The sequence below is a fragment of the Manis pentadactyla genome, chromosome X (assembly GCF_030020395.1).
Source record: "Manis pentadactyla isolate mManPen7 chromosome X, mManPen7.hap1, whole genome shotgun sequence".
In the NCBI taxonomy this organism is placed as follows: domain Eukaryota; kingdom Metazoa; phylum Chordata; class Mammalia; order Pholidota; family Manidae; genus Manis; species Manis pentadactyla.
This window is the reverse complement of record NC_080038.1, coordinates 100,088,021-100,107,936: the sequence shown is the minus strand read 5'-3', so window position 1 is coordinate 100,107,936 and position 19,916 is coordinate 100,088,021. Positions and strand designations below refer to the sequence as shown.

Genomic DNA, 19,916 nt, shown 5'->3' with positions numbered 1-19,916 from the left:
AGTTTCCTATCTGGTATCTTACTCTTTCAGACAAAACATATTCTGATAAACAGCCTGAATTATTTTTGTTGCTCAAAATGAACTTGTCTTCCTTTTCGTATTATGTGACTGAAACTGAGTGTTAGTGCAGGATGTGCATCAAAACACAATACTGTGGTCTCCTTAAATCCCCCTTCTTCAGTTATTTTAGTAAAATAGTTAAAGTTCTTCCTGTAATAATGCCTTTGTAATACACTATTGACAGTATAATATGCAAATAAGTTTAATGTCTTAGAATAATGTTAAATTCCAAGAATTAATTACAGTCTCTTGATTTGTAAAGTGAGTAAACATATTGCCCTCCCTAATGTGAGAGAGCTTCATCCAGAAACACCCTCACAGATACACTCAAAATAATATTTCGCCAAAGTCTGGACGCTGCACTGCTCAAGGTGAGACATAAAATTAAGCATCATAATCATATAATCAGTACCTGGAATCAGTGAAACCTTGAGCAAGTGTGCTATATTCATTTAATAAGTTTTACAACAGTGTCTAAGTGTGGACAAAGAATGAATATGAAACCAAAGGCACAAAAGAAGACTCTTAGGATGGTGCACAGAGGAGAGTGTTTACCTTGAAATTAGGAGCAAAATAATTCTAATCTAAGGTGATTTAGAATTAATCTTGACTCACTAAATATTTCTCTACAGTACTGGGTATGGTAGTGCCATACGTACATACTATAGACCAACATGGTTATTTTTTATTTAGATTAATTCACTGTATTACCAAACAATTTTCAACAGTCTCATTAGGCAAGCCCTCTAAAGCCATAATCAATTCTATCAAAAAATGTAATTTATGGTTGTATTTCCTTAATTATTTGTTTATTTGTCTGTTTGTTTAATTTGTTTTATTTGTCTGTTTGTATTTGTTTAATTGTTTATTTGTCTGTTTGTCATATTAATTTGTTTAATATGACCCACATGTAAAGCATTTTAATCATTTCCTAGCTTTCTCTAATGCATGACCAAATCTGACAGACTGTACTATGGTCCATATTGGCCACCTCTCTTCCTTTCTCCTTCCCTCCCTACCTCCTGCCATCTCATGTATTTTCTCTTTTCCTTTTCTTTCATTAGAGAGTGGACAGAAAGGAAAATGAAGTATGGAGTCTTCTGTAGTATTATTAGCACTATACTGTTCAGAGTGTACATATAGTACCAGTAATGGGCAAGCACAAATTTTGGAGTGCTTTAGCTTTTTCTTAACCCTTTCACAAAAATTATGTTACTTATGAAAAGCAGTTTCAGTATCAGACAAAATGAAGCAGACCTGAAGGCTTAGGTCTGAATCTATATTTGCCATTTGTTGCACAAGAGATCAAACAGTTCACGTAGCCTTTTTTCTCCTCATAAAAATTCCACCTTCCTCAAGATCCCATTGCTGATGACAGTGTTCGTGACAGAAACTAGTAAAGTGTGAAATACTGTACAAGTGTGATGTACTACTAGTTGTAGGAACATTTCTAGTTCTATTCTTTTGCTATAGGTGAGAGGGTTTTCCTCTGGGGACATCTGCTACAGTAAGATCATCAGGTCTCTCTCAGTCTTTCGCTTCAGTCACAAAAGGGCTCTTGGGTTAAACAAGCAAGTTAACTCAGATTTTATGGTATCAGAGCTTCCTGATGGGTATATCAAACTTGATGTATTTTTCTATTAGGCTTACTCAGTTGCACAGTGACTAAACTCAGATTGGAGCTGAGGGAGTGTTTTGATTTATCCAGATACTCCAGTTATTCAGACGCTGTCTTTGGCTTCTTCCAGAATATCTATTTAGTGGGCAACATAAATTGCCAAGTAGACATGTTTTATCTCCACTTCAGAAGTATAGTTCATTGCATTGAAAATGAGATCCTTACTGAGAAAAATGTTGGAGATGATAATCGTGTTGTCACAGAAAATGTATGGCCTTATAAATCAGAAAAAAATGGAGTTTTGTTTTGAGAGGTAAAAAATGAAACACAGTTGCCTGAAATTTGGACCTTACAAAATGCAAGATAATACCATGACAGAAGGAAGAATGGAGATATAATATATAAAAATGGAGAGAGTCCCACTGTCCCCCAAAAATAATTCCACAGGAGTCCCTTTTAAATTATCCTGAATCTGGAGATTGTTGTCCATTATAAAAGAAATCTTTCCTTGGTTAACAGAAGATTGTGTTTTGCGATAAGAGAAAAGAGTTTTTCATCAATTTCTTCCTCTCATCTCAGAGGAATTCAGCATTTTCTCCCCTCAAATGCACAGCCAGAGCTACCCCTCCCAGCCCTTCAACATAGTACCCACCTTGAAATTTTTCAGCCTTTCTCCTAAGGTTTTTGACCATAGACGAACTCAACATCAGTTCTGGAGCCATAAGCTGTTGTCACCCACAACACCTGGGAAAGAAAAACAACTTGGTGACTCTCTGAGTGGCCCATAAAACAGTTAAGGTCTTTCTGCGTATTGTGTAAATATTCCTAGTGGAAGCATTTGGCTCTTCAGCCTCACAAGCACCCCATCGCCCATGCCTCCTATGCTAGGCAGTATAAATGCATATCTCTGTCTCTCTGGCCTTTTCTGAAATTTAACAAAGTGAAATGTTTTGACATTTTCATTCTGTTTAAGAAGTTTCCAAAGTACGAGGTTTCAGTAGAAGACCTTTCTTTTCTAGGAACACTTCATCGAGGTAATAAAGAATGAAGAATTCCTCCTGCTTCCAGCTAATGGGATTTCCAAACTTCTAGGCAGTGATGACGTTAATGTGCCTGATGAAGAAACCATCTTCAATGCTGTCATGCAGTGGGTGGGTTATGATGTGCAGGCGAGGAAGCAAGACCTGCCAGTGCTGCTCTCTTACATCAGACTGCCCTTACTTCCACCACAGGTAGGGACATCTACCCAGGCAGAGCAAACTCTCCTTCTCAACAACCACTAGGCGTTAATCCATTCCCTAGTTGCCTAGTTTTATTTTATTCAGAGGATTTCTGATAATTGGAGTGTACAGGATTTTTGAAGGACACATGCAGCCTTCAATTAGCAATATTTATGATGAAGGCAGAGAAAAGGAATTTTTTTGAAACCCTGCTGGTAATCCCTGAAGGTCAGCTTACACATTAGTTTCCATTTCTTCTCTCACCAAAGGGCGCTTGTAACAACCAGGGAAAATGACTACGTTAACTCTGTCTTTTTCTGCCTACCTTTTAGGCAAGGCGATGATAACTGGTACAGTAGCATGTCAGAGGAGACTCTAGGAAGGAGTCAGATTCTGGATAATCACTACTCATATGGGTAATTAGCTGCTGTGATTGAAAGCATACTATAATAGTCGGATGCACTCGGCCATCATTATAATAGCATCTTCATCATGCCTGCTGAAGGATTATCCTAAAAATGATTCTAAAAACAAACACCCTTGCATAAGATTCAGGGCTGACCCATCTCATATTGAATTTTAGTATGTGATTTTTAGGGAGGGCAGAATACAGTCCCACTACGTAATTCTACCATTAGTGAAAACCACACTATTTCTCTGTAGCAAATTGATCAATAGTAAATATCCTTTATGTACCATATATATGACTATATTTTACAGTTCATATAGAGCCTCTAGCTAAAGTCCTGAAACATCATCCACATTGGGAGGAGGGACCTAGTGGATCAGTGGTGTCAGAGACACTAAAAAATTCATTGATTTTCAACAAATTTACTAATTAAATGTTAATTTTGAAAAACAGAATGCTAATTTGCTGATGATTTCTCTACATTTTTTAAAACATTTTAGCTGTAAGATAAATTCCATTTAACTCTAGTAAGCTTGAGAATCTATTCATATGCAATGAAAAACATTGACTGTTCTCCTGGGTTAGGCAAATTATAAAGGGCAAGGCAATAATCACACCAAAAAGAGAAACATTAAAATATACATGTAATCTTAGACCCAAGGTTCAGCATCTATGGAAATTTTATGTTGATATTATGTGTGTTACTCTCATGAGAGGGTTTATAAAATGTAATAGATTTTCTAAGGCAGTGCTACTCAAAATGTCCCTGGACCAGCTGCATGCCATTTTCTGGAAGCTTGTCAGAAACTCAGTTTCTGATCCCCACCACATGCATACTGGAACAATTTCTGGGGACAGCGAGAAGGAATTTGTGTTTTAACAAGTTCTCCAGATGATTCTTAGGTATGTAAGCACTTGAGATGCACTGGTGTAAAGGATCAGACCCATTTGACTCTACACTGCTTTAAGTCAATATGACATTCTTTCAGCAAAGTGCTTAGTTTGGACTTCTCTTACTTTATTAGAAGGTGGGTACATTTCCAGCCCATACAACCAGTGGTACCTTGGCCTCCCACCCCTGAGCAGGCCTTAGAGCCTGCAATGTGGACTCCTGTGAACTTTTGTTGATGATGGCAGTGGTGGGTAATGGCATTCAGAATACAGACTTCCCAAAACAATTTTGAAAGTGAGCTTAAGCAAATATTCTAGAAATGAAATATATGAAGAAATATATGAAGAAAAAATATACAAAACCTTTGAAGAATATTTGTGGAGGATAAGCAATTTTGCAGCCCAATTTTCAAAGCTATTTCAACAGTGTATGCATTAGGAAATGCCTAGGGTCTCACCAGCCAAGTAAAAATAGTTATTCATCAAAAATTATAGATAAGGTGAGATCAGAGGTGAGATTAACCAGTGCAGAACAGGAACCTTCAGGGAAGTTTTAGGAACTGAAATAAGCACCTTCATTACAACAGTCTGATACTCTTCTCAAGGTCCTTGTGATACTGTGGACCCCAAACTCCAAGGACACTCCAAGAATCTAAATGATGCTTGATAAATTCTGAAACAAACTTAATTTCTCAGTTCATCTCAGGAAAAATACTATACCTAATGTTTACCCCATTCAGTTAGGGTCTTATTGTCTGTCAGGCAGTGATGGTTTGGCCAGAAAGGACTGGCCATCTACTCTTGCTGATGTGTTGCCTTCTTGCTAACACATGTACTTCACTGATGTACCCATGTACATGCGTACAGTTAAAAAGCACTTGCTTTCAGAATACCTTACAGAAGTGATTTGATGATAAAGATGTGACACCATGCAGGCAATGCTGTTTTATTTTCACTGGGCATGTTTGTATTCCCTCCTCTAAATCCAGAATAAAGGTGGCTGCTTGTCCAGCTACATGCAGTAGACTGGGAGATGCTTGCTTTGTGTACATACACACTGTCCCCTCCTTTGACTGCTTTAAGAAACACATTTCATGAGTGCTTTTTCACCTTCACCCCTTGGGAGTGAATTTGTATGTATTCCAAAGATGAATAATATGTCAAATCTGCAGAGATCTTTAGCTACTACATTGAGGCCTTTAGTCACTTCAAATCATCAGTGAACACAAAGTATGTTAGTAAGCAACTCAAAATATTAAATGATAGCATTCCTACATTTGAATTAGCTCGAGTTTTCTCCACAGTTCTCTAAATGAATCTGTTCTTTCTAATGGTGGGCTCCTCATTTCGTACACCATGAATTATTACTTTTCAGTTACTGGTGGATCTTGAAGAGAGCCCCGTGTTTACTGCTGATCTACAGTGCCAGAAACTCCTGATAGAAGCTATGAAGTATCATCTCTTACCTGAGAGAGGACACATGCTGCAAAGCCCTCGGACCAAGCCTAGAAAATCGTCTATGGGGGCGCTTTATGCTGTGGGATGCAAGGACACTATAAGAGGTAGCAGGAACAAGCTAATTAATTGAAAGTATCATTATAAAGAGAGGATATATTCTCAACACACTCAGAATTATGAGGGTGGTATTAAAGCCATATTTAAATATTGGCATCTAAAGCTATTTTTAGGCTTCTTTATGTAATTTTGTGACTTTTTTTCTTATTTTATGGGATATAACCCTTTTATTAGTGTTGGCTAAACTCGGAACAGGTACTTTTGTGGCAGCAATTTTTAAATACGAACATTTTCCCTGCAGTATATTATTTGTTCAAAGAAAACTTATTTAAGGTTGATCATAAATAGAAGGGACAAGGTCCTCCAAATTTGCTTTTTGTCAGAAATAGAAGAATGGCCTCTAACTCCTTGATGTCAGTTTCCTGTTAGGTACTCAAAGGCAAATCTCGAAGTAAGGATAATAAGATCAGCAGTTAAAACCTGGAATAAAGTAATGATTTTACATAAGAATTTTATTAAAGGTAATAAGGAAATGTTTCTGAAGCCATCATCTTTACTTTGAACTGTTCTTAGAACCTATTTTTTGTAGTTCTGCCCTTTTTACAGTAGACCCGTGTTTGTCAAAACAGTGGGTTGAGGATTTTATAATTAAGAGTTGATTGTTCAGGAAATAAAATCCAACTACTTGAAACCCGCCAAATCATATTTACAAATTTCATTGGACACCTTTCAGAAAATAATGCAAACATCAAAGTTCTGTACTACTAGAACCTGATTCTTTCTTTTGATATGTCTAGTTGTAATTTTAATATGGAAATTATAGGAAATAATGCCAATTAATCACAAATCTATAAAACAAGAGCTTGCAAATGTAATTATTTCCAAAGTAGTAGAGTAACCTCACAAAACTAGTATTCTTCAGAAAACAACAAATACAACGAAATCTTATAATTTATTTCAGGTCTGACAACTTGTTATTTTATTGCATGTTATTGAATAGAGTGAATATTAACAGCATGTTGAAAGGTGTCTTGTTTGATATTTAAATTAAAGAGGTACTAAATACAAAATGCAAGTACAGTCATTCTTAGTTTCTTGTTAAAAAAAGGACCTAACTTGCAACGTGAGAAGTGGAAAATGTTGTATTTGTTTGTTTGGTTTTGTGTTTGTTTTCTTTTTTTATTGTTACAGAATATGGTATTAAGAATTTACAACCCATCAGTCTCTGAAAATGAGTCAAATGTGACCCTACAACTCCTTAAATCTATTACCACAGTTTTATATGGGAGGAAGTAAGGCCATGATTTTGAGACTTTTTGCATACTGACAGCATGGAGACATAAAAGGCCCTGTGGGAAGTTGCAGACAACTAAAATAGTAAAGCTACCCTTTTTGAGTATCTGATCCTTGGTGTTTTGGAAACATCATTTCTAATCCTTACAATAAGGCTACAAGATAGATTTATTATCTAATTTTGCAGATGAAGAAACAAAAGGTTCTTCAGTTTAGATAGCCAACCCAAGGACAAACACCTAGAAAGACTAGAAATGGAATTGTCACTCAAATCCTATGTTCCTTTTTGCTATATTGCCACTGTTTTAGAAGAGAGAGAAACACCAAAAAAAACTGATTCTCCTCTTTGAGGGTTTTAGAATCTGCTGAAGAACCAACACGAGCTCTTAGGAACAAAAAAGGAAAAAGACCTAAGTATAGCAAAAATATTAGCAAGGTAGCATTTATTTACATAAATCAGTATTACATTTTAGAATGTACCAATTTTCACTCCTTCGTAAAACTTTAAAAAGAATTTCTGCAGATGTGCCTGTGCTTAGTGTGTTGTTTCAGTACCTTTCTTTTTAAGATACTTTTTGAACTTTCACCTTTTGATATCTTGGGAAAGTAGCACTTCCTCAGTCTTTAATTTCCTCTCTGACTCATGCAAGTAACTTGGAATTAGTGGCTAAATATAGACATCACATAAGTGGCTGGGGCTAACTATGACCCCTACCATTTAAAGTAATCATGAGAAAACTGTAAGCATGATCATGGAGTCAAAATTTCTAAATGGTCAAATGGTAAACTTTGGGCTTTTGTACCTACCACGTAATCAGTTGCTTTTCATTTATTAAAAACAATGAACTCTCAGAGAGGGTATGGCAAGGGACCAATTACTCATTTTTACATCATTTTAAAAATACAGGAAATCACTAAATCAGATATAGTCAGAACTACAGGAACTATCATGTTACCAACAATAGTACAAAGTTTGGCTGGTTTTGTTCCTTCCTGAATAGGTCATAAGTGAGGGATTAGTAGGGGCTTAGAAATGAATTGAAAAACAGTTTTTGCAGTGTTTTAGGGCAGAAGGTCACTTTACACAGAAAAATTTTCAAGTGGGTGTTAAGGAGAGAAATAAGTAAAACAATCCAGTTTAACTTTCCCCATCAAATATAGAGCTGCCATAGCAAGCCAGCTAGATGAATTACATTTTGATTAGTTGGAACAATAGCAGAGGTGGAAAAATGGGCTGAAAAGCATCTTCAGAATTCAACATACAGAATTACCAGTCATATATGTTCATAGATACAAATAGAAGATGTGGAGAAAATTTATCTTCCATATTTAATCTAATGCCTGGGAAAAATTAACGTGGCATGAAACACACCTCTACATCCTTTCAAAGTATAAATCTCCCATATGCATTTGATTAATACAGCTTTGTACAATTTCCTAATTACTTCACCATTAATATCTGTATAATCTTAATAGTGCAGCTTAGCCTTCATTTCTTAATCTAAATTGGCTGTTTGGTAAATTCTACTAATTAAAAGACTTCAAAATAAAAACTTAAAATAAGAAGGATCGAGTAGGAAGACAGATTTGGGAAGATAAGAATGTGGAAGTGAAAAGATATAAAAAACAGAGAAAATTGGTTGACAGAGTGAAAGCAGAGGTTAGTTTGTTTGTAGATACTCCAGTTTTCATGGTTATCACCCAGAGATATTTAGTTTAGAAAAAATACTGTGCTAGGTGATGGTATTTGATCTCTCAGCAGTAACTCTAGTCAATATAGCAATTGCTGATCTGTCAATCAGCCTTTAGCCAAATCCACATTATCAGTGAAAGATGCAGGGATTAAAGAGAAAGGGTAAATGAGTGCCTGTATAGTCACAAGATTTTATTGTGAAAATACAATGTGTTCAGACATAAATACTTACAGTGTACTATTCACCAGGAAAGATTTAAAAGAAAAGAAAAGAAATGTTGCCACTAATACATTATACACACAAAAACTTTCAGAAACATCCATAAATGTAAAATATACCCTGCTTAAATACTGACTTGATCTGACCTCCTATCATAGCATTATAATTGGCCAGTGAAGATGCTTCAAATGTTAACTATATTTTCATAATTACTAATAGATTATATTTTCTCCACAAATCTCCCAGTAGAAAAACAACTGAAAACTGCTTTTGTTTATTCCTATGGTTGGCTTTGTGCGACTGGGATGAAATTCCCTAAACCTATCACAAGCTCTCTTAGGTACACTTTACATTTGAATAAAAATTCTTCCATTTTCCACCTTGGTTATTAGTCAGAAACTTCCCTGTTGTACAAAATCAACTTTTATTAAAATTTACAGCCATTGTGAATGACTGGTAAAAAGTACTGCCTATAAAAGTGACAACTTATTATGAAGTAATGACAATTTACTATGGCAGTGGTGACAATATACTATGGTAGTAAGCTTGGTATTTCAGTAATTGAATTAAAAACGAACTATTAACGCATAAAGGAGGTAATAACTCAACGTCATATTTTAATATCAACAATAATAATTTTATTCTTAATTATAATCCTTTGTGTCACCATCATGAAACTTTCTATGAATCAACACCAAAGACTCGTTTAAAAGGAATTATCATTCCTGCTCTTTAGGTCATTTGCATTTTAGATTAGCATACACACACCCCAAGCTGAATTTTAAAAGAGCACAAATTAATATATTGAATGGTATAATAAAATTTTTCCATATTGAATGAATAAGTAATTAAAACCGTAGTGGATGTGCAAATAAGTCAGTGATAGATTCCAAGATAATTTTTTGTGTTTGCCACCTGTGTTAGAACTACCAGTATCATAGTGTAGCCAAAGAAGCCATTAGGAGCATGTAAGCCATATATATAGTAAATAAACTATTTCACTCTGACTCTTGCATTTGGATCCAGGAATGGTAAAATATTCCCCTTGCCTTGCCTGCCAAGTTGGAGAATCATCTGGTCTACTTACTTTACTTTGAGTTGCAATCACTGATTTTATGCTATAAATAATAGGTACGTAAATAAAATGTGAATGGTGCCAATTCACATTTTTATCCATGTGTTTTTTAACTTTGTCCAATATCCCCTTTAACAGGTACCCCTACAATTGAAAAATATGACCTCAGGACCAAAAGCTGGCAACATAGTAGCACCATGAGTAGGCTTAGGTTTCAGTTTGGAGTTGCAGTTATTGATAATAAGCTCTATGTCCTCGGAGGAAGGTATGGTTCAAAAACCTTAAATACTGTGGAATGTTTTGATCCAGCTAGCAAAATCTGGACTGTGATGCCTCCCATGTCAACACCGAGGCATGGCTTAGGTAAGAGCTTAGTGTTACGTAGTTTCTAAAGAATGTACAGTTGTTAGTAGAGCTTTTTAAAAAGTAGTTTCTAAATAATGTATAGTTAGTAGGGATTTTTAAAAATTAAATTCAGCTGCACATAATTGGGATTTAGCCAAACCCTTAGACAAAATGTCTCCAACATGCTGAAAAGTTAAGCAAATGGTAAAAACTTGTCAAACTCTTCTCTTGTTTCAGATGTCGTGTTTGTCAAACCTTTCTCCCTTCTGCTGGTATTTTAACAAGGCCTGCTTTAAGAAAGATAAAAACTTTTGGAAGAAATACATTGTTGAGGAATATAAAACCCCACCAGGAATTTTTTTTCTAAGCTCAGTTTAGAGGAAAGGGCACATGATGATGGAGAGACATTGCGTTTCTAGATGCATGAATCATGACCCTTCCCAGAACATCAAATTTGTATGTCAGCAAAAGCCTTAGGACACAGATCCAAGGCAGAGATAGTTAGGAAATTGCAGAGCAGCTCTAGGTTATACTTAAGCCAGAAGTTGCCAAGAAGTTGAAGAAAGATGAAGGAAAAACCTCTGGAATAGTGAGGAACTTTGATTCTCCTGAATATTGGCAGAGTACATCTTTTTGCATGCTAGACTCCTTTGTTTAAAAAGAAGAATACTTACCTTAGTAAGGCAATTAAGAACTGACTTATACACAGCTAAAAAGTGGCAGATCAAGGTCTGGTATTGTTTACCCCAAATTATCTAATACATAGTCTATGCCAAATGGTAGACTATATAATTATGCAGCTCAGTTGTGTCAGTGTGATTCATTGACATAGCTTAGAAAACATATCTTGTGGAGAAGTCAGAGCAAGTTTAAAAAATCTCATTGATATCACTTGAGAGGTAAGAGAGGTGATGAGGATATACCACTGAGAGACTGACTGAGATGGTGAAGAAGGTGGGGAAGAAAACCAATTATGTGAATTCCCAGAGCAGATAAGCAGCAGTTAGAAAGGGGTTATTCATAGTATCTAAAGGAACACACTTCTGACTAAACCTCCAAAAGCCCTGTTTATTTAGTTATCCCACGGGAATCTCTTTTTTTTAAAATCTCTATAATAAAGAGCAAGGTTTAAAAGGACCTACCACAGATAGCCTATAATTCTAAAACTTAGATCGAAGATTTAGTATCATTTCTCATCTACCCTATACATTCAAAACCTAGCCTTGAAATTATGCCAGAAAAAATCAGCTTGCCTTTTCTATGATATCCCTATTACAGTGGGTCTCACTACCTCCTTTGATTTCAGTGTTACAATAGTGATACCCTTTTACGATACACTAACTACAGCCTGAAAGTTTCCTAGGATTAATAGACCATATTTAGTTTCATATTAAGATCAGTAAATTATTCATGTGTACGAAAAACCATTTAAGAAACAAAAAACTAATTGTTATCCCATCAGTTGTTTGCAGAATGAAACAGTATCCCTTATCTGTGGTGTACAGTGGTGAGCCCTCATGCTGTTTTTATCCTTTAAGGTGTAGCCACACTTGAAGGACCAATGTATGCTGTTGGTGGTCATGATGGGTCGAATCATCTAAATACTGTTGAAAGATGGGACCCTGAGGGATGTCAGTGGACTTACGTGGCCAGTATGTCATCTCGTAGAAGCTTAGCTGCCGTTGTTGCATTAAATGGCAAGTGAGTAAAACCAAACCTGAATGCGCTTTGCTCCCAGGTCATGTGATACAGCACTTCCTTGATGTGCTCCATCAGTGAGTAAGCATTCCCAGTGACCAGGACATCCTAGTTACCAGTAGTAAAAGACCTGTGTTGGAACCCTCCCTTCACTATGACAGAAAACACTTCTCCAAATGAGCATTTAAATTAAATATTCTGTAGTCCCTTGCCACTCAAGTGTCGTCCTGGGACCAGCAGCATTACCATTACCTGAGATCGATTTAGATATGCTGGCTTGATATCTTGCTCTGGGTGATGGTTACATGAGCATATACACATGTCAAATTTCATCAGGCTATACACGAAGATTTGTGCATTTCATTGTATGTTCCTCTATAAAAATTCATGAAAAAAAAGAAATGCTGAATCCTAGTCCCACCCTATATACAACTCCTGAAACAGAATCAGTATTTTATCAATATCCTCAAGTGACTTGTGTGCGCAGTAAACTTGAAAAGCACTTTTGTTGGCAAAACAGTTTCAATTTTGCCCTCAAGAGCCTACCACTTTTTACATTATGACATTTTTTTAGAATCAAAACTTTGGTCTCTGTAATAGGGAAGTCTTTTTGTTCTTTACTACTCACTCTCTCCTGAGAGTCCAGGATTCCCAACTCTAGAATTACACCTAGTACCATCTTTCTGAATCTTTCCCACTTGTGATCACTTGCCTATAAGAGAAAGCTAATATATTAAAATCCTTTGGTGTAAGAGGTTGCAAAGAGCCTGAATGGTTACTTCTTTCAAGTAATTATGTACTTTCTGACAAGGGACCTTTGGAGACAATGACTAGCGTATAGGAAGCACTTGAATGATAAGAATTTCAGACACCACGATATATCAGTGGCAGGAGATAGTCTTCTGTGTCCATATTTTCTATGTATAAAGCCAGGTCTTTGTCATATAAATGGTCTCAGTAGAAATTTCAACACAGATGTTTTTTAGCACCTGTGTATGAAGTAGGAAATGTCTATAGTTAAGAGAAAACCCAGGCTTACCATGTCTTAGAGCCTAAAAGACTCCTACCCGTCATTATCTCTGGTCTGACCTGAATGAATGATATCAGGGGACTCAGTAACCATCTCCTACCTATTGCAGAATAGGCTTAAAGCATTAAATTTGACTAATTTAATGTTTTGCTCACTCACAAAACAAATGGGCTCATAATGAGCATAAAGTGTAGTTATAGACATGTTTTAGTAGATGTTTATGTTCTTTATTGATGTAGGATTCAATTTAAGTCAGATTTACAATGCTGCTCATCAAAATAATTGGCATTGTAAAGTTTATCAGAGAAATCTCCTTGACAATATATCTCCCTAGGAAAAATTCCAGTTTCTTGGTTCTATCCTATTCCCTTAGATGTTTTAGTTATTGTTTTGTTAGTGACAGTTTTTTAATATTAAACAAAGCAGTTCATAAAGACAATATGGATTCCAGTGCTAGGCCTTTGAATCTAGCTAAAATTATAAGGTTCCTAGAGTTGGTCTTTGGCAACACCTACCTTTTTGTTATTTTCCAGCTTTATTAAACCATAATTGACAAACGCTGCCAATGCTTTTGATATCTCCCTTCTTTCTTTGTATTTCATTTCCCATGGAATCCTTTAATCTACCACATCAAAGTAACTTTCACAAAAATTATAAAGGAGAGAGGCTTGTATTGACAAACACTGCCAACACTTTTGATATCTCCCTTCTTTGTCTGTATTTCATTTCCTATGGAATCCTTTAATCTATCACATCAAAGTAACTTTCACAAAAATTATAAAGGAGAGAGGCTTGGATTAAGTTCGACCTTAGCATGTGCCTTCAAATAAGTATCCATTCACAGAGTCAGTCCATCCCAGAGAAGAATATATATTCAGAAACTTTAAATGCTTTGTGCAAGGTTCTTTCACTTTCATTCTATGCACAAATTGGAAATATAATCTCTCTCCCTCTCTGTATGTGTATATACATACACACACTTGTGTCATTTTTCTAGGTTATATGCTGTTGGTGGATGTGATGAATGTTCCTGCCTCAAATCAGTGGAATACTTTAACCCACACACTAACAAATGGAGTCTGTGTGCTTCAATGTCTAAAAGACGTGGACGTGTGGGAGCTGCAACATACAGAGGATTCTTATATGTTGTTGGGGGCCATGATTTCTCTACTTCTAACCAATGCACAAGCATTTCTAACCATGTGGAACGGTAAAATGTTTCTATTTACCCATACATGTATTTATTTGTTGTTTTTCTTTTTGTCAGAAGTAGGAAAGATTTTCAGGCTACCAGAAAGATTTTTATGCTTCCAAAAAATGTTAATCCTTTCAGGGAACTAAACCTTTGTAAAATTGCACACTTACTCCTAGGCTCAAAATATTTTGAAGAAATCCTCCTTAAACCTTTCAGATCCATCATTAAGAAATATATTAAAAGAATATACTGCTTTGTTTGACAGTCAACTTTTAAAATAATAAGACAGAAGGGATGTAATAATAAAGAAATTTTACACCCAGCTATATCACTCAAACCATTCACCAACTCAATTAAAAATAACTTTATTGTTTCAAAAATCAAATCAATCTTCAAAAGATGAAGACTTACCACCACAAAATATACAGAAAGTATTCCCAAACAGAGGTATTATGTTCTGAACTATGACTCTATTGTGTTAAGTATTTCATTTTCCAAGGGTAACTTTTTTGAATGGGAAACACTTATTTGTGTGACTTGTTTAAAATAAGTCAGTCCTATGACTTTGGAGTTATACCATTCATGCTCCTTTTCAAAATAGAAAAATATTCAAATATAATAGTTAAATAATATTAACAAAGAACAAATGAGAAATTTACAGTCAGTAAGGTTATCAAAATTCAATAGACAGATCAGTGTGGGATGGTGTCCTCAAGGGAAATTCATGCAAGAGGTGAAATTTGTAATTTGTATGTATACAAACAAATTGAGGGAATTTCAGGTAGAGGAGAAAGCACAATCAAAACTGTGGAAGTAAAGGAGAAAGGTTTGTAGATAAGAGCAGAGATTTTAGGTTGAAATGTCGTTTGGAACTTCAAGTAGGCAAACCTAGGGAGATCCACAGTGAGCCGTGTAATCAAACTGTTGAACATCAAAAACAAAGCGACAGTCTTGAAAACAGCATGAGAAAAACAATTTGTGACTTAGAAGAAGGGGTTGGTGCAAGTATGAAGAAAACCAACTGATAGAGCCTGGAGAAAAACCAGTTCTTAAGAACACTAAGAAATTTTTATTTTCCAATAATGAACTGCACCAATCAAGGGAAGTCTAAGTTCAAATCCCAGGACTACTGTTTACAAGATATGTGAACTTGATCCTGTTACTTTATATCTCTAAATATCAGTTTCTTCATGTGAAAAATGGGAATAATTATAGTTTCAACCTCCTTGGGTACAAGATAATCAATGTTACTGTACTTAGTACATTTCCTGGCACCCATTAAGTACTCAATAGAAGTTAGCTCATGATACTGTTTTCACATGTATTATTTTTGTAAACAGTATTATTCTTATTACTATCATTATCCCCTTATTAGCATTTTCCTTCAAAAAACCCTGAGAAAATGGCTACTGCTAAAGTATAATTTTCAGAAAGTTATGACTTTCACACAAATATACACGTGTCAAGGATTTTATGTGATTAATTAAGGAAGCAAGCCCATAAGATGCTAAAACCAGTTCAAAGAGTCTTTGAAGAAAAGGTATATAGATAATTTAGGAATTCTGAAAAAAATTGTTAATAGATGCAAAAGTAGGTAATATCCTATAGGGAATGAAATGTAATCTTTGAGCGTCATCATTTCTACATGGTGGAGTTTAATTCTGTGTCAGGCAAAATTCATTTGATTGTTATGTACAAGAATCACAAGAAAACCCAGTTTTCTAAAGTTAACCTCTGTATCGACAGAGTTGTAACATAGCTTAGTCAATAGAAATTCAATCAAAGGTGCATATTCTGTGGAATCAGATAATCCTTATTTCAATGACTTAGACAATCTTTCCTTTCCTTTTTTAAATTAAGGTATTATTGATACACAAACTTCTGAAGGTTTCACATGAGCAACATTGTGGTTTCAACGTTCACCCATTTTTTCAAGTCCCCCGCACACCACACTGCAATCAGTTAGACAAGTTTTCTAAGACTATTTTCACTAAAAAATTGTTGGCCTACCGAGTACCCTGGGAGTCTCATCAAATTATTTAAGATAATCATATAAATTAAAGGTTCCTAATCTATCACATAAACTTACATTGCTTGGCTCAGGGATTACTATTTCCATAATGTTGATGAGAAAATTGAGGCAAAGAAGTCTAGCAAATTATCCCTAGTTATTCTTCCAAGTGGAAGAAAATGTCCAGGACTGATTCCCTTTGTTGCAGCCTCCATTTTATTTCCACTAGAATACAGATATTTTTATCCAAAGTAAGGAGAGACAGAAAGGCAAAAAAGAAACAAAAAGGGAGAGGTGTTATGCTATTTTAATTTGAAAGTGATATAGTGGCTAATTATTTTTAAATAACTGCTTCTGTGTGTCTTTACAGATGGTAACCATATTGCCAGTTTTTTTCCCCAAAACATTCAGCATTCCCCAAAACCCTGTTGTTAAACCAAACAGTATCCAGATAATATGAACAGCCAGAATTTTTTAGCATTATTATGCTCATGTATAAAAGTCTTGGGTTTGGGTGCCAGTCTTTAAGGATATCCTGTGGGCCCTGGTTCACCATTCATATATGTGTGTACTGTGTTAGCTGAGTGGAGCATCAATTAATAGCAATTGTGCTGAAAATTCAGCTTACTAAAGTATGCAGCTATGAGATTTTCCGTTTCTGGGTTTTATTGTAATATCAGAACTCCAGGTGATATGCTTTGTGACACTCAGAAATATGTACTGGATATTGAGGTTATGTTAATTATTGCTGATTTTCAGATATTATTAAAAATATTACTGGATGTGTGCAGCCAAGTTCAAATGGAAAGCTAGGATCAGATACTTTATAATGTGATTAAAGAGATAAAAACACAAATAAGAGGTATTAGAATTATAAGGAAATTAGTAGAAGGTAACACATGAAAATCTTTTTCATAAAATAAATCTTTTTCATTGGGGTTTTCAAATAGGCCAATATAAAATCCGAGAGTATTTCCATGCATGAGTTTTCTTTTAGTCTCTCCTTTTAGATTTTAGTATTGCATAATTTTTAATAAGCTTCAAATTTTGAGAAATAATTCCTGGAGAAGATTTTAATTAATATTAGTTACCAAACTGCCTTTAATTTGCTTACAGAAGAAGCTTGGTGACAAGGACTTAACTTCATATAAAAATAAACGGAAAATAATCCTAGGCTCCTGTGAAGATAAATAGGAACTCCAGAGGGGAAAAACATAGGATAAGACAATAATCATTCTAACTACAAATAGTATGAAAAAAAGGAAACTACATTATATATGGCAAAAAGGCCATTATATTCAGATTTACTTAAAATGTGAGCTCTTGTATGAACAGGATCGTGTATAACTTTGGTAAATAATGAATAAGACAATAGAAAAATAAAAGCTCTCCAATCAGTACACTAAGTGAGAGAGGGGGCATTTTTAATAGAATGTTAAGATGCTAATATGTGAGATTTGCTCATAGAGAATCTGAGTATCTATTAAAGAAATGCCTAGTGTTTTGGAAAGGAAGTACAATTTTGATATGCGTTCAGTGACCTCTGATGGCAGAAGAGAATTTTGTCATGTGCTTATCAGTAACATTTAGTAGACTACATTTGATATTTATAAGGTATTTTTAACTCCTTAGATAAATATGCATTTTATTAATGTCTATATATTTAATTTTAACACTATTGGACTTCTCTCTATTGTCTTCCTAAACCTCTTAAGGTATGATCCAAAAACTGATTCATGGTCAACTGTGGCGCCTCTGAGGGTTCCTCGAGAAGGTAGTGCTCTATGTCCCCTTGGAGACAGGCTCTATGTGGTTGGAGGATATGATGGACATACTTGTTTGAATACTGTTGATTCATATGATGCACAAAAAGATGAATGGAGAGAGGTACTCACATTGAATATAATAAGATTGATATATTTCAGACTTTAATAAAATATTTCAAAATATATGTTTGGAATTAATTGGATTACCTTCTTCTCTAGGGGCTATCCAGATTCTCTTTGAAAATTTTGTAGTGTGTGCTTTATCTGTGCCACAGAAAATTACTAGTTGATCTAGTTGATCATTAGTAAGATCCAATAGTACTTACATGGAAGAGGGTAGAACATTCCTTTGACTTCATGGACTCATTCCCTTCACAGAAAAGTGAATATATTCAATAATTTAAGAGCTTTACTCTCTGGCTGACTTTCTATGTATATATTATGATTTGTGAGTCAAAGAGCAATGACCTCATCCACAAATGTCTGCTCCTCTTTTTGGCTTGTGCCCAAAAGTAAACAACAAAATGAAGGATGAGTATTATTAGCTGCAATTTCTCAAAGGAGAAAATTATCAGAGAGGTGAAACTTCTTCAATATCACCTGCTCCTCAAATTCAGGTCTGCATCACTCCAAAGATATGTACATTCTTTCCACCACCCTGGACTGTGATCTGGCCTGTATTTCCACTTACTTTTATGCAAGATGAAGGTTGGACCAGAATAGCTAAGGACTTTTTCAACTCCAGCATGCTATATTATGTTAAAGACAGGAGTTCATTCAAACAGCATTTCTTTCCTTGTTTTTATTTTCTGTGTTAGGAAGCTCCTGTCAACATTGGAAGAGTGGGTGCATGTGTGGTGGTGAAGCTACCATAAATTTTTATCAAAGGGAAAGAAAGTGGATACTTTCAAGAAATGGAGTAGAAAGAAGAGAAGAATGTTCTTTCCTTCATATAGTAATCAAAGATGAAAATTATTGTGTCATTTTAATATGTAGTTATAATTGCTTTCATTTGTGAAGGCAGAACAAGTTTTCAAGAATAAATTACATATAGCTGTTAAGTGTGTTAAGTGTATGTGTTGTCACACCTCATACTATAAATGGAAATCCAATAGTCCAGGCTTCGCCTCATTACTTTAACATGTTAAAAGGTTTAAGGGAAACTGATAGTACCCAATGGATGAAATGTCATAAAATCATTGGTAATTTTTAAGTTAAGAGTCAGAAGTTAAAAAACATTCTCTATTTTAAGAAAAAAGGTCCTCTAATATCTGGAAAATAACAAATATAAAAGAGAACATCTAAAGCTGAAAATAGAAAGTCTCATTTTCAGTAAAATATCATTCTCTTACTCAAATATCACCCCAAATAGCTATATAATTCCTCACATTTACCAAAAGGAAGGCCTTCACTGTGTTGAGGCTAAAAAACAAAAACAAAAAATAGCTCACTGATGTAATTTGTTACACCGATCACAATATGCTAAAATGTTCAAACTAACTCTTGTACAAGACCATCTTCTAAAGCACACAGAGATTTGTTATTCCTTAACATTTTGTCTAGTCACATGTTACTAGTAAAATATTATTGTAATTTCATTTATACAATCTATACCAAAAATAGCAAATATTTTTGACATTGATATAAACTGTGACCTCACCTTTAAGAGTGTCAGGGCCTCACTTGTATACAAAGTAATACTCTCCTCAAACATTCTGGGAACTCTGTGAACACCTACAATAAAGTTAAACAAGTTTTCAAAAACAGTTTATAGAGTACAGTAAAATTGGCAAGATGCTCTGTAATATTAACACACGGAAATACCAAATGTCCAATGTCCACACTTAATTCTATAATTATATTTTATGTACCAATAC

The 19,916-nt window shown here is 35.0% G+C and overlaps 1 protein-coding gene across 1 annotated transcript in view; it reads left to right on the top strand.

The window, feature by feature from the left end:
* LOC118916768 (kelch-like protein 4) overlaps positions 1–19,094 on the top strand; it is a 103,390-nt gene extending 84,296 nt beyond the window's left edge. The window contains exons 6-12 of the mRNA XM_057496095.1: positions 2,698–2,910; positions 5,574–5,760; positions 10,133–10,357; positions 11,878–12,040; positions 14,065–14,277; positions 17,989–18,160; positions 18,858–19,094. Of these exons, the coding sequence (XP_057352078.1) occupies positions 2,698–2,910; positions 5,574–5,760; positions 10,133–10,357; positions 11,878–12,040; positions 14,065–14,277; positions 17,989–18,160; positions 18,858–18,914 (1,230 nt within the window). The 3' untranslated portion in view covers positions 18,915–19,094. The remainder of the gene's footprint in view (positions 1–2,697; positions 2,911–5,573; positions 5,761–10,132; positions 10,358–11,877; positions 12,041–14,064; positions 14,278–17,988; positions 18,161–18,857) is intronic.
* Positions 19,095–19,916: the final 822 nt, after the last annotated feature.